Source organism: Rattus rattus, chromosome 2, assembly GCF_011064425.1.
Source record: "Rattus rattus isolate New Zealand chromosome 2, Rrattus_CSIRO_v1, whole genome shotgun sequence".
Lineage (NCBI taxonomy): Eukaryota > Metazoa > Chordata > Mammalia > Rodentia > Muridae > Rattus > Rattus rattus.
In genome coordinates, this window is record NC_046155.1 from 174021465 (window position 1) to 174036121 (window position 14657).

The 14657-nt window shown below is 40.5% G+C and overlaps 1 protein-coding gene across 1 annotated transcript; it reads right to left on the bottom strand.

Annotated features, from left to right (window-relative positions):
* Positions 1 to 1740: 1740 nt before the first annotated feature.
* Positions 1741 to 2685, bottom strand: LOC116892628 (vomeronasal type-1 receptor 4-like). The gene has a single exon (XM_032894446.1). The coding sequence runs from the start codon at positions 2683 to 2685 to the stop codon at positions 1741 to 1743; it is 945 nt and encodes a 314-aa protein (XP_032750337.1).
* Positions 2686 to 14657: the final 11972 nt, after the last annotated feature.

The following is a 14657-nucleotide window of genomic DNA, read 5'->3' on the forward strand; positions in this document are numbered from 1 at the left end:
GGAAAAGATCTTTACCAATCCTACAACAGATAGAGGCCTTATATCCAAAATATACAAAGAACTCAAAAAGTTAGACCGCAGGGAGACAAATAACCCTATTAAAAAATGGGGTTCAGAGCTAAACAAAGAATTCACAGCTGAGGAATGCCGAATGGCTGAGAAACACCTAAAGAAATGTTCAACATCTTTAATCATCAGGAAATGCAAATCAAAACAACCCTGAGATTTCACCTCACACCAGTGAGAATGGCTAAGATCAAAAACTCAGGTGACAGCAAATGCTGGCGAGGATGCGGAGAAAGAGGAACACTCCTCCATTGTTGGTGGGGTTGCAGACTGGTACAACCATTCTGGAAATCAGTCTGGAGGTTTCTCAGAAAATTGGACATTGAACTGCCTGAGGATCCAGCTATACCTCTCTTGGGCATATACCCAAAAGATGCCCCAACATATAAAAAAAGACACGTGCTCCACTATGTTCATCGCAGCATTATTTATAATAGCCAGAAGCTGGAAAGAACCCAGATGCCCTTCAACAGAGGAATGGATACAGAAAATGTGGTACATCTACACAATGGAATATTACTCAGCTATCAAAAACAACGACTTTATGAAATTCGTAGGCAAATGGTTGGAACTGGAAAATATCATTCTGAGTGAGCTAACCCAATCACAGAAAGACATACATGGTATGCACTCACTGATAAGTGGCTATTAGCCCAAATGCTTGAATTACCCTAGTGGCCTAGAACAAATGAAACTCAAGACGGATGATCAAAATGTGAAGGCTTCACTCCTTCTTTAAAAGGGGAACAAGAATACCCTTGGCAGGGAAGAGAGAGGCAAAGATTAAAACAGAGACTGAAGGAACACCCATTCAGAGCCTGCCCCACATGTGGCCCATACATATACAGCCACCCAATTAGACAAGATGGATGAAGCAAAGAAGTGCAGACCGACAGGAGCCGGATGTAGATCGATCCTGAGAGACACAGCCAGAATACAGCAAATACAGAGGCGAATGCCAGCAGCAAACCACTGAACTGAGAACGGGACCCCCGTTGAAGGAATCAGAGAATGAACTGGAAGAGCTTGAAGGGGCTTGAGACTCCATATGTACAACAATTCCAAGCAACCAGAGCTTCCAGGGACTAAGCCACTACCTAAAGACTATAGATGGACTGACCCTGGACTCTGACCTCATAGGTAGCAATGAATATCCTAGTAAGAGCACCAGTGGAAGGAGAAGCCCTGGGTCCTGCTAAGACTGAACCCCCAGTGAACTAGACTGTCGGGGGAGGGCGGCAATGGGGAGGGTGGGGAGGGAACACCCATAAGGAAGGGGGGGAAGGGATGTTTGCCAAATGTACATAAGAAATACTCAAGTTAATAAAAAAAAAAAAAAAAAAATCGCATGCTAAAACACCATCTGTAAAACTCGATGTGGTTAGAGAGTTAGCCTAGCAGTCAAGAACCCTGGGTGTTCATCCATAGAACCTGGTTCAATTCCCACATGGCAGTTCACAACTGACTATAACTCTAGTTCCAGGTGATCTGACTCTCACATATTAAGAAAAGATAAGAAATAAATCATAAAAATCCTACAGGAGGCCCTGTCTCAATAAAAAGCATTATTAGTCAATTCCTACTACCTAAATATTAGATACTCAGGCATGCTATGGCTATTTTGCTCATGTGGTAAGGAATCCACGAAGGTGGGGGTCAGTTTGGAGTGTCAGATTAGCCATGACATCCTCTTGTAAAAAAGGTACATTTAAAGTCTGAAAAGGAAGAAATGAATTTGGAAATAAGTTTTCTATTGTTCAATAGAACATAAGGGCAGACAGTTGGGTAACCTGAAGATAAAACTCCACTAATCAGATCCAATACTGGACTGCTCTTGGGTTGGTAAAGTGAATAGAAGGTAACAAAAGTGTTTGACCAATAGAAAAACATGAAGAAACCCACAAGCAGAAGGATGCTGTGGGTGGCTCTCTTTTCAGAAGATGCATGGAGAGACACACTGAAACTGTGGACATGCCGTGTTCTCCTGTTGTGTCTGAATAGAAGGCTCACCATGTAGAGGCTGGACCACATCATGAGAAACACAAACAAGATGTCTCTAATTATTAGTGCAGTTACAAGTGACATGGTGGAGTGATAACGAACCTGGCTACTTTGGCAGTACATCTGGGAATACCTAGAAGCCACAACAGTGAAGTTGATTCGTCCCTTTATGTTTTCAACCATGGGAAGATAGAGAAACGAGTTGATGATCCAGATGAAGAGGAGTGATGGAAAAATGCATGACTCAAGCTTGGATTTAAGCCATGCCCACTTGGAATGGTTAGAACTAACAGTGATGGCTTGAAATACACTCAGCAGCAAGATAGTACAGAGGGAAAGGCCCCTAGTAACACTGTATGCATACAAAACTGCCTTACATGCAACATCCTGGAAAAGGAGCCTGACTGCGAAGAATTTCATGACATCTGGTATCAGCTTGAACACGATGCTCAAAACATTGACAAGCATTAGATGTGTGAAGATCATATCTACAGGCTTCTTCTGATGAGGCTGAATTAAGATGTACATGTATAGTATGAAGAGGAGCAAGTTTCCCATGAGTCCAATGAAAACTTCTGACAGGAGGAAGAATCCAGAAATCAGGTCTCTTGGAAACATTATCTTAATGAAGCCTTCATTGTTCTTCTAGGATAAGGCAAACCAAGCAAATATAAATGCATGTTGTGATGTTAAAATTAATGTACTAGGTGCATAAATACAGTGATTGTCAGAGAAGCACAGGGAGACTGTACTGAAATATGCACTATGGATTAGGGGTGACCCTTCCAGGAACTGGATTCCATTATTTCTGAGAGCCTGAGGGTAGAAAAGTAAGGGTTAAGGAACTTCTGAACTCCATCTGCACCCAGAGCTAGGGCTGTACCACAGCCCTAGGACACAAAACCTGCCCACAGAGAGCTGGTCTGCCAGGAGAACTCTCCCTCCTAAGCCCACAGCACACAGGTGGGACTCCACTTTCCATTGACTGTTTAAAGAGAGACATGCCAGGAGTGCACAGGACACTGAAACTACAGGGTGCCTGGGATGGGACATTTCTGGTCTCCATCTGCACCTAGAACTGAGGCTGTTCCATAGCTCTCAGACCCAAAAGCTGCCCACAGAGAGCTGGTCTGCCAGGAGTGTGCTCACTCCAAAGATCACAGGCTCACAGGCTCATGGGCCCACAGGAGAGACAAGATCTAGTCAGAGACAGCAAGAACAACTAACATCAGAGATAACCAGATGGCAGGAGGTAAGCACAAGAAACTAAGCAACAGAAACCAAGACTACTTGGCATCATCAGAACCCAGTTCTCCTACCACAGCAAATACTGGCTATCCCAACACACCAGAAAAAGCAAGATTTGGATTTAAAAATCACATCTCATGCTGATGATAGAGGACTTTAAGAAGGACATAAATAACTCTCTTAAAGAAATACAGGGCAACACAAGTAAACAAGTAGAAGCCCTTAGACAGGACACATAAAAATCTCTGAAAGAATTACAGAAAAACACAACCAAACAGGTGAAGGAATTGAACAAAACCATTCAGGATTTAGAAATGGAAAGAGAAACAATAAAGAAATCACAAGGGGAGAAAACCCTGGAGACAGAAAACCTAGGAAAAAGAACAGGACTGATAGACTCAAGCATCACAAGCAGAATGCAAGAGATAGAAGGAGAATCTCAGGTGCAGAAGATACCATAGAAAACATCGACAAAACCATCAAAGACAATGTGAAATGCAATAAGCTCCTAGCCCAAAAACATCCAGGAAATCCAAGACACAATGAGAAGATCAAACCTAAGGATAATGGATATAGAAGAGAGTAAAGATTCAAAACTTAAAGGGCCAATAAATATCTTCAACAAAATATAGAAGAAAACTTCGCTAACCTAAAGAAAGAGATACTCACAAACATGCAAGAAGCAAACAGAGCTCCAAATAGATTGGACCAGAAAAGAAATTCCTCCCATCACATAATAGTCAAAACAGCAAATGCACAAAACAAAGAACAAATATTAAAAGCAGTAAGGGAAAAAAGTCAAGTAACATATAAAGGCAGACCTATAAGAATTACACCAGACTTCTCACCAGAAACTATGAAAGCCAGAAGATCCTGGACGGATGTCATACAGACCCTAAGAGAACACAAATGCCAGCCCAGGCTACTATATCCAGCAAAACCCTCAATTGACACAGAAGGAGAAACCAAGATATTCCATGACAAAACCAAATTTACACAATATAGTTCCACAAATCCAGCCCTAAAGGAAAACTCCAACCCAAGGAGGGAAACTATATCCTAGAAAGATCCAAAAGGTAATCTAACTTCAGGTAACTGAAAAGAAGATAGCCACACAAATATAATTCCACCTCTAACAACAGAAACAACAAGATATAAAAGTCATTGGTCTCTAATATCTCTCATTAAAAATGGACTCAATTCCCCAATAAGAAGACATAGACTAACAGAGTGGATATGTAAAGAAGACCCAGCATTTTGCTGCATACAGGAAGCACACCTCAGTGACAAAGACAGACACTACCTCAGAATAAAAGACTCAAAAACATTTTCCAAGCAAATGGTCCCAAGAAACAAGCTGGAGTAGCCATACTAATATCAAATAAAGTCAATTTTCAACCAAAAGTTATCAAAAAATAAGGAAGGACACTTCATAATCGTCAAAGAAAAATCTACCAAGATGAACCCTCAATTCTGAACATCTATGCTTCAAATGCAAGTACACCCACATTCATAAAAGAACTTTACTAAAGCTCAAAGAATACATTGCACCATAGACAATAATAGTAGGAGACTTCAACACACCATTCTCATCAATGGACAGATCATGGAAACAGAAACTAAACAGAGACAGAGAAAAACTAACAGAAGTTATGAACCAAATGGATTTAACAAATACTTATAGAACATTTCATCCTAAAACAAAAGAATACAACTTCTTTTCACCACCTCATGGTACCTTCTCAGAAATTGACCATATATTTGATCACAAAACAGGCCTCAATATATACAAGGAGATTGAAATAATCTCATACATTCTGTCAGATCACCATGGACTAAGGTTAACAAAAACAACAGAAAGCCCCCATACACATACAATGACAATTTGCTCAAAGAAGAAATAAAGAACAGAATTAATGACTTTTTAGAATTTAATAAAATTGAAGGTACAACATACACAAACTTATGGGACACAATGAAAGCAGTGCTTAGCGGAAAACTCAGTTCTGAGTGCCTCCAAAGTGAAATTGAAGAGAGCATATACTAACTGCTTGGCAGCATACCTGAAATCTCTGAAACAAAAAGAAGCAAATTCACCCAAGAGGAGTAGACAGCAGGAAATAATCAGACTCAGAGCTGGTATCAACCAAGTAGAAACAAAAAGAACTATACAAAGAATCCACAAAACCAGGAGCTAGTTCTTTGAGAAAATCAACAAGATAGATAAACCTTTAGCCAGACTAATCAGAGGGAAGAGAGTTTCCAAATTAACAGAATCAGAAATGAAAATGGAGAGATAGCAACAGAAACTAAGGAAATTAAAAAAATTATCAGATCCTATTACAAAAGCCTATACACAACAAAACTGGAAAATCTGGAGGAAATAGACAATTTTCTAGACAAATACAAGGTACCAAAGTTAAATCAGAATCAGATAAACCATCTAAACAGTCCCATAACAGTTAAAGAAATAGAAGCAGTCACTAAATGTCTCCCAACCAAAATAAGCCCAGGACCAGATGGATTTAGTGCAGAGTTCTATCAGACTTTCAAAGAAGACCTAATACTGATACTTTCAAATTATTCTATAAAATAGAAACAGAAGGAACACTACCATTTTTTTTGAAGCCACAATTATGCTTATAATGAACTACACAAAGATCCTTCAAAGAAAGAGAATTTCAGACCAATTTCCCTCATGAATATTGATGCAAAAATACTCAGTTAAATTCTGGCAAACCGAATCCAAGAGCACATCAAAACAATCATCCACCATGATCAAGTAGGCTTCATCCCAGGCATACGGAAAACCATCAACGTGATCCATTATATAAACAAACTGAAAGAACAAAACCACATGATCATTTCTTTAGATGCTGAGAAAGCATTTGACAAAATCCAACACCCCTTCATGATAAAAGTCCTGGAAAGAAAAGGAATTCAAGGCCCATACCTAAACATAGTAAAAGCAATATACAGCAAACCAGTCACTAACATTAAACTAAATGGAGAGAAAAATGAAGCAATCCCACTAAAATCAGGGACTAGACAAGTCTGCCCACTCTCTCCCTACTTATTCAATATAGTTCTTGAAATTCTAGCCAGAGCAATGAGACAACAAAAGGAGATCAAGGGGATACAGATTGGAAAAGAAGAAGTCAAAATATCACTATTTGCAGATGATATGCTAGTATATTTAAGTGATCCCAAAAGTTCCACCAGAGAACTCCTACAGGTGATAAACAACTTCAGCAAGGTGGCTGGGTATAAAATTAACTCAAACAAGTTAGTAGCTTTCCTCTACTCAAAGGATAAACAGGCAGAGAAAGAAATTAGGAAAATGACACCCTTCACAATAGCCACAAATGATATAAAATACCTTGGTGTGTCTCTAGCCAAACAAGGGAAATATCTGTATGACAAGAGCTTTAACTCTTTAAGAAAAAAACCAACAAAGATGTTAGAAGATGGAAATATCTCTCATGCTCATGTATTGGCAGGATTAATATACTAAAAATGGCCATGTTGCCACAAGCAATCTTCAGATTCAATGCAATCCGCATCAAAATTCCAACTCAAATTTTCATAGAATCATAAAAAGCAACTGGCAAATTCATTTGAAAAAGCAGAAAACCCAAAAATATCAAAAACTATTCTCAATAATAGATGAACTTCTGGGGGAATGACCATTCCTGACCTCAAGCAGTATTTCTGAGCAATAGTGACAAACACTGCATGGTATTGGTACAGAGACAGGCAGGTAGATCAATAGAATACAGTTGAAGACCCATATATAAACTGACACAGCTATGGTCACTTGGTCTTTGACAAAGGATCTAAAGCTAGCCAATGAAGAAAAGACAGCATTTTCAACATATGTTGCTGGTTCAACTGGAGGTCAGCATGTAGAAAAATGCAAAGTGATTCATTGTTATCTCCTTGCACAAAACTCAAATCCAAGTGGATCTTGGACCTTCACATAAAGCAATATACACTCAAACTAATGGAAGAGAAAGGAGGGAAGAGCCTTGAACACATAGGTAAATGGGAGAATTTCCTGAACCAAACAATGGCTTATGCTCTAAGCTTAAGAATTGACAAATGGAACCTCTCAAAATTGCAAAGCTTCTGTAAGGTAAAGGACACTGTCAATAGGACAAAATGGCAACCAACAGATTGGGAAAAGAATCTTTCCAATTCTACATCTGATACAAGGGTAATATCTAATATATAACAAAAACTCAAGTATTTTAACTCCAGGGAATCATACAATCCTATTAAAAATGGAGTGCAGAGCTAAACAAAGAATTCTCAACTGATGAATATCAATTGGCTGAGAAACACATAAATGTCCAATATCCTTAGTCATCAGGGAAATGCAAATCAAAACAACTCTGGGATTCTACCTCACACCAGTCAGAATGGCTAAGATTAAAAAAACTCAAGTGACAGAAGATGCTGGCCACTATGTGGAGAAAGAGGAACATTTCTCTATTATTGATGATATTGCAAACTTGTACCACCTCTCTGGAAATTTGTCTGGTAGTTCCTCAGAAAATTGGTCATATATATATATATAGCTCAGGACCCAGCTATACCACTCTTTGGCATATACCCAAATGATGCTCCAATATACAAAAAAGACACATGCTCCACTACATTCATAACAGCTTTACTTAATAGTTAGAAGCTGGAAATAACAAAGAGTGGAGCAGGGACTGAAGAAACGGTCATCCAGAGACTGCTCCACCTGGGGATTCATCCCAAATGCTGCCACCAAACCCAGTCACTATTGCTGATGCCAAGAAGTCCTTGCTGACAGAAGCCAGATATGGGTGTCTCCTGAGAGGCTCTGCAGAGCTCTTCTGATATAGATGAGGATGATTGCAGTTAACCATTGGACTAAACAAGGGAACTCTCAATGGAAGAGTTAAAGACTGAAGGAGCCAAAGGGGTTTGCAACCCCATAGGAAGAACAACAATATCAACCAACCTGACTCCACCAGAGCTCCCAGGAACTAAACCACCAACCAATTTGTACACATGGAGGAACCCATGACTCCAGCCACATATGTAGCAGAGGATGACCTTGTCCAGCATCAATACGAGGAAAAGTCCTTGGTCCTGTGAAGGCTCATTTCCCCAATGTAGGGTAATGCCAGGGAGTTGAGGTTGTAGTGAGTGGGTTGGAGGGGGGTCATCCTCATAGAAGCCAGGGGAGAAGAGACAGAGTATGGGAGAGGAAGGAAAGGGGATAACATTTGAAATGTAAATAAGATATCCAAGAAAAGTAAACATATGGAACCGTGCCCTGCCCCTAACACTTTAGTGTTAGAACCAGTATACATTTTTATCATATGATTAAATGCACATTGTAAAGAGGTAAAAAGGTGAAAAGTCTAGAAGGCAATCCATTAAAAATAGTATAGAATTGAGTAGAGATTTTTTAAAAAATGAAAGTCTGAGAAACACTTTTGAAAAATGTCCAGCATCATTAGTCACCAGGGAAATGCAAATCAAAACTGCTTTGAGATTTCAACTTAGCCCAGTCAGAATGGACAAGATGAATCAAATAAAGAAATGTCAGCACAGGCTTGGGAGGATGAAGGGAGAGGGTGGAAATGGGAACTGGTAGAGTCACTTTAGAAATCAGTGTGGCAGTTCCTCAGGGAGCTGGGAATAGAAATACCACAAGACCCAGCTATACACCTTTTGGGCATATACCTAACAATTCTTACCAGAGAGATATCTGCTCATCTGTGTTCACTGCTGCTCTGTTTATAATAGCCAGAAATTTGGAACATACTAGATGCCCATCACCTGATGAATGGATAATAAAAATGTGAGATCATATATCATATATAAATATCATTCAGGAAGTCTGCAGGTGAATGGAGGGAGTTACAAACAACCATCCTGAGGGAAGTAACTCTGTCCCAGAAAGATAAATGCTGCACGATCTCTCCATGTGGATGCAGGCTTTGCTATTGTCCTTGTACTTCCTCTCTAAACAAATGTATTCTTAGTTATTTGACATTTCTATAGAACATTATAGCACACAACAAGCATGTATTAGCAGTTCTAACCTTGATTAGGATTCTATTACAAAACTCTATTAGGATAAGCATTGTTTCAACAATCACCTATGTAAGCTATCCAGGTACAGACTTTGAGCTCCCTGCCTCTAACTTTAGTTTCTGAGCCAAATGTCAGTGTTTGGGATAATGAGGTTCCCACAACTTGTAAAGGTTCCTGAAATAAAGAGGGTAAAACTATACCTAACAATCCAACTGTACAAAACAAAATCTTAAAGAAAGAATTTTCTAGACAAACCAGCATTCATGGCATAATAGAGAAACAAAATCAGTTCAGGAGTTGAAGTGTCTTGCCAAGTAATATAACATAGACATGCAAGGGTAATATTTGATATGCCTTTATGAAAGATCACTTTGGCATTCTCAAGCATAGTACCAATGAAACTGATACATATTGGGGAGATACAGAGATGAAAATTTGCACTGATCCTGAGAGATGAAAGCATTGAGATGTGGTCACAGAGTGACACCTCTTTGCACACAAGAAGCAGCACTACAGACCTAGGTCTTGGCTGGGGACATTGAGCATCTCAGTGACTCTGTTCTAGTCCAGTTGAGCTGTGTGCTGGAGCTAATCAAGGTCAGCCAGCATTCAAGTGCAACCTTAATCACTCTGGCTCAGTTATGTGCTCCTCATATGCAGGTAGAAATCTATACCCTTAAGCAGATCCTTATTCCAAGGCTGGCTTTTCAGATCAAGATCCTAGATATGGCCATGCTACCAAACAGGGAGCAGGATGGACCCAAATATGTTGAAATCAGGTCACAAGACAGGCAGGATAGGTTGTTTGTACAAAGTATGTCACATCCACGAGACCCAGGCCCACTGTCACTCAGCTATGAATGGGGAGGGAATGAACCCACCCAGAATACTTTCCTGAAAAATTTAGAAAGCTGGAAATGGCCTTGGCCTCTTCTATGCACAGATCTCAACACAAGGCAATATACACAATCCATATTCAGGTAAACAGAAGGGAAACTGGGCAAGCTGCATGGATGTGCCTAGGGTCTGGATGCATCATAGGTGCAAATGTCAAAGCATCACAGGCTGTGGAGACGAAGTAGAAATGGGACCCCCAAAGCCTGAGGTTGAGTCTCCATGAATCCCCTGAATAAACAGACTGAGAAGTAACTCCCTACCATCCACTGGCTGGGAATATAGAGTCAAAGGAACATGAGACCTATGCCTTTAAGCTGGGTAAGCAGTCTGGATGAAAGGCTTGCGGAGACAAGGCTCTCTACTTCCACTGTCCCTGGACCTTACTGGGACCACAGGTGAAGCACAATTGTTCTGCTTCAGGTTAAGCTGGGCTGACTGTCAATTACTGCTGTAGCTCTCCCTCCCCACCCCACATACTGCAGTAGGAAACAAAAATTCAGCTGAAGACAACACACTGGCAGATATGATTGCAATAAAAGAGGCAAAATGGACAGACAAAATGAGAATTAAAAACCAAAGAGAAACATGCACCCCAACAATGTGCAAACACATGTGCATACACATATACACACATGCACATGCACACATCTACACACATGTATGAGAAAACATTTGCTGACAGCACACATTCAAATAGAACAGTGTACCACCAGAATCAAGGAAAAGGGCTGCTGAAATCTATAAAATCCATCCCAGAGTACTAGTGGACAGAGGATCCTTAGGTATGATGAAAGGTGTGAACAGAGCATTTCAGGCCCCATATAAGAAAGTTGGTAGAGTGGATAAAAGGGTCAGCAATTGAGGGGGCAATTAAAAGACACAAAGGAGAAACTTGGTAAGATAATTAGAACTCTGGGAGCAAACAGAAACTTGGCAGATGACAGAGCCACTCAATCAAATCAGAAGCATGGCTGAAAACTGAAGCAGATGAGACCAAGCTGAGAAGAATTTCTAAGCTGGGGGACGACATCAAGAACACAATACATTGAGGTGTATGTAAAGAAAGGAATGAGTGTGTTCAGACCTGTGGGCTGTACTCAACCAACCCAAGGTTAGGTAGAGCATGGTGAGAGAAAGTCTACAGGCATGGACACCTTAACCAACAGAACTGATGCTTCCCAAACCTACAGAGGAAATAGTAGTCCAAACACACTATGAATAGACACGCCCAGAGAGGAGCCACACGAAGACATCATAGTCAAGATATATAAAGAAATGTGAACCCAGAACCAGTCCAAGCACAGAGCAAGGCAGTCTGCAAGCTAAGGTGGCAGCTCAGAACTTACTTGTAACATCCTGACCACACTGGAAAGAGGATGCGCTTTAAGAGGGATGACTGGAGAAAGGAGCTTGAAAGTCGTCAGTACCTTGTGAAGAATAAGCCCCTGTGAGACTGTGCACTGCCCTGGGCACGGGAGACTGTATCTGCAATTAAATGTAGATGGCAGATGGCCAATGCAAATACTTGTGAAAAGATGAGAAGATGGGGTCCTAGAGCAGTACATCTAGAACACGTGCTAGAACACATGCTAAGATAAAGATTAGAAAATGGTAAATGTGTGTGAAGGTAAAGAGATGTAGAGAAAATAAGAATGAGGACATGTATTTAATGATACAAAATATCTGCTAAGATCACAGTCCGCATAAGGAGGCTGGGTTATGGGGATATTGACATGGTGTTCGTACCTCCCTCTGAGTCTCAGGCAAGAGTGTCTTGGCATCCTCACTGGAGGCAACTCCATCCCACAGACCCAATGTGCTGGGAAGGCTTCCTAAACACACCCACAGCTAAACTGCACACAGAACGACAGCATGTCTACTTCCTAAAGGTGTTGCCCCCCCCATTGTACCTGAGGTGTTGATGGCCTTCTTTTTGTACATCCTTTTGGGGTACCCAGAGGATTAATATGTCAGTCTTCTACCTTTAAAACGAGTCTCCTGGTGAACTTATTAAGTAGATTAGGCCAGGTGCCTTTGAGGACATACCTTTCCCCAAGCTAAGCTACACCAGAGAGTCCACTCTGGGAGCTGGAAAGTCATTAAAAGTTAGTTCTTCTGTAGTGGTGGTTTTCATCACAGCCATTCAAACAGGCTGAGCACTGAATAGGACTCTAGAAAACACACTCTCTGTTCCACAGGAGATCACCATGTTTCCTATGCATACAGTGTGCTTTGAACTCCGGGCTTCATAGGTAAATTTTACTTTTGCCCACCATACAGGAATTAGTCATGGGTATATGATGCTTTGTTTCCCCTAGACTCTTATTTGAAATTCCTTTCCAGATAATAAGGTATTTCTCTAATTATTGTAGTAAATACTACTGATAATCACTTGTTGCAGTATGAAATTATACATATTCCACATGGCAAGTAACTTTGTGTACACAAATATGTACTTATGTCACAGTAACCCTTTCCTTCCTCTTGGAGCAACCATTGTTATCATTTCATATAGCCTTTACTTTTGGGTCTGATGGCTGAAATTAAGAAGTAAAAATGAAAACTGGCCAGGCATAGTGGCACACTTGGAAGGCAGAGATGACTGTATCTCCATGAATCCTATGCCAACCTGTTCTTCACAGTGAGTTGCCAGACAGGTAGGGTTACATAGCCTGGCCTGTGGCAAGCAAGCAAGCAAACACATAAATAAATTACACTATACAATAAAGAGTTAAGAGGCTTACTCTCAGTGAATGTAATTGAAGTTCTATCTTTAAAAATATTGTTTTGAGGTAGTAAGAATGTATTTTTGAAGTTGTAGTCAATTCATTTTTCCTGCAATGTTGTGTTCAATTCCATGAATGTATTAATTTTTTCCTTTTATAACTCAGCCAAAATATGAGATCATGGGATCCTGTGTCAACACACCTTGAAAACTCAATTGACTGAAGATCCCACAGCTTCACAATCAGATAAATAGAAATTGTTTTTACAATAATTTTTATGATTATTTGGAATTTCATGCATCATAATTTGATCAGTTTTACCTTCCCCAGCTTCTCCAATTCCACCCCTGCCTCATTAATTATACTACCCAAGGTCATGTTCTCTCTCTCTCTCTCTCTCTCTCTCTCTCTCTCTCTCTCTCTCTCTCTCATATGTGTTTGTGTGGGTCTGCATTTCTTTCCCCCTTTTTAAATTGGATATATTTCTACATTTACATTTCAAATGTTATTCTCTATCCTGGTTTCACAGATATAAGGCCCCTATCTCCCCTCCCCTTCTTCTATAAGGGTGTTCCCCTCACAATCTACTCCCTCTTACAGCGCCCCCACATTCCCCTACACTGGAAGTTCAACCTTGGCAGGACCAAGGGCTTCTCCATCCATTGGTGCCCAACAAGGCCATCCTCTGCTACATATGCAGTTGGAGCCATGGGTCAATCCAGGAATAGTCTTTGGGTATTGGTTTAGTCCCTGGAAGCTCTGGTTAGCTGGCATTGTTTTTCTTACGGGGTTGCAAGCCCCTTCAGCTCTTTCAATACTTTCTCTGATTCCAATGGGGGTCCTGTTCTCAGTTCAGTGGTTTCCTGCTAACATTCGCCTCTGTATTTGACATGCTCTGGCTGTGTCTCTCAGGAGACATTTATATCTGGTTCCTGTCAGCATGAATTTCTTAGCTGCATCAATCATATCTAGTTTTGGTGGCTGTATATATATGGGCCACATGTGGGGTAGGCACTGAATGACTGTTCCTTCAGTCTCTGCTCCAAACATTTCCTCTATATCTCCTCCTATGGATATTTTTGTTCCCCCTTTAAAGAAGGAGTGAATCATCAGCATTTTGGTCATCCTTCTCCTTGAGCTTCATGTGGTCTGTGGATTGTATCCTGGGAAATTCAAGCTTTTGGGCTAATACCCACTTATCAGTGAGTGCATACCATGTGTGTTTTTCTGTGATTGTATTACCTCACTCAGGATGATATTTTCTAGTTCAATCCATTTGCCTATGAATTTCATAAAGTCATTGTTTTTGATAGCTGAGTAATATTCCATTGTGTAGATGTACCACATTTTCTGTATCCATTCCTCTGTTGAAGGGCATCTGGGTTCTTTCTAGCTTATGGCTATTATAAATAAGGCTGCTATGAACATAGTGGAGCCTGTGTCTTTGTTGTAAAGTGGAGCATTTTTTGGATATATGCCCAGAAGACACATAGTTGGGTCCTCAGGTAGTAGAATGTCCAATTTTTTGAGGAACCTCCAGACTGATTTCCAGAGAGGTAGTGCCCGTTTGCAATCTCTCCAACAATGGAGGAGTGTTCCTCTTTCTCCACATCATCGCCAGCATCTGTTCTCATCTGAGTC

Coding starts and splice junctions, on each gene's coding strand:
- LOC116892628 (XM_032894446.1), bottom strand. CDS start 2,685: ATGTTTCCAAGAGACCTGATTTCTGGATTCTTCCTCCTGTCAGAAGTT.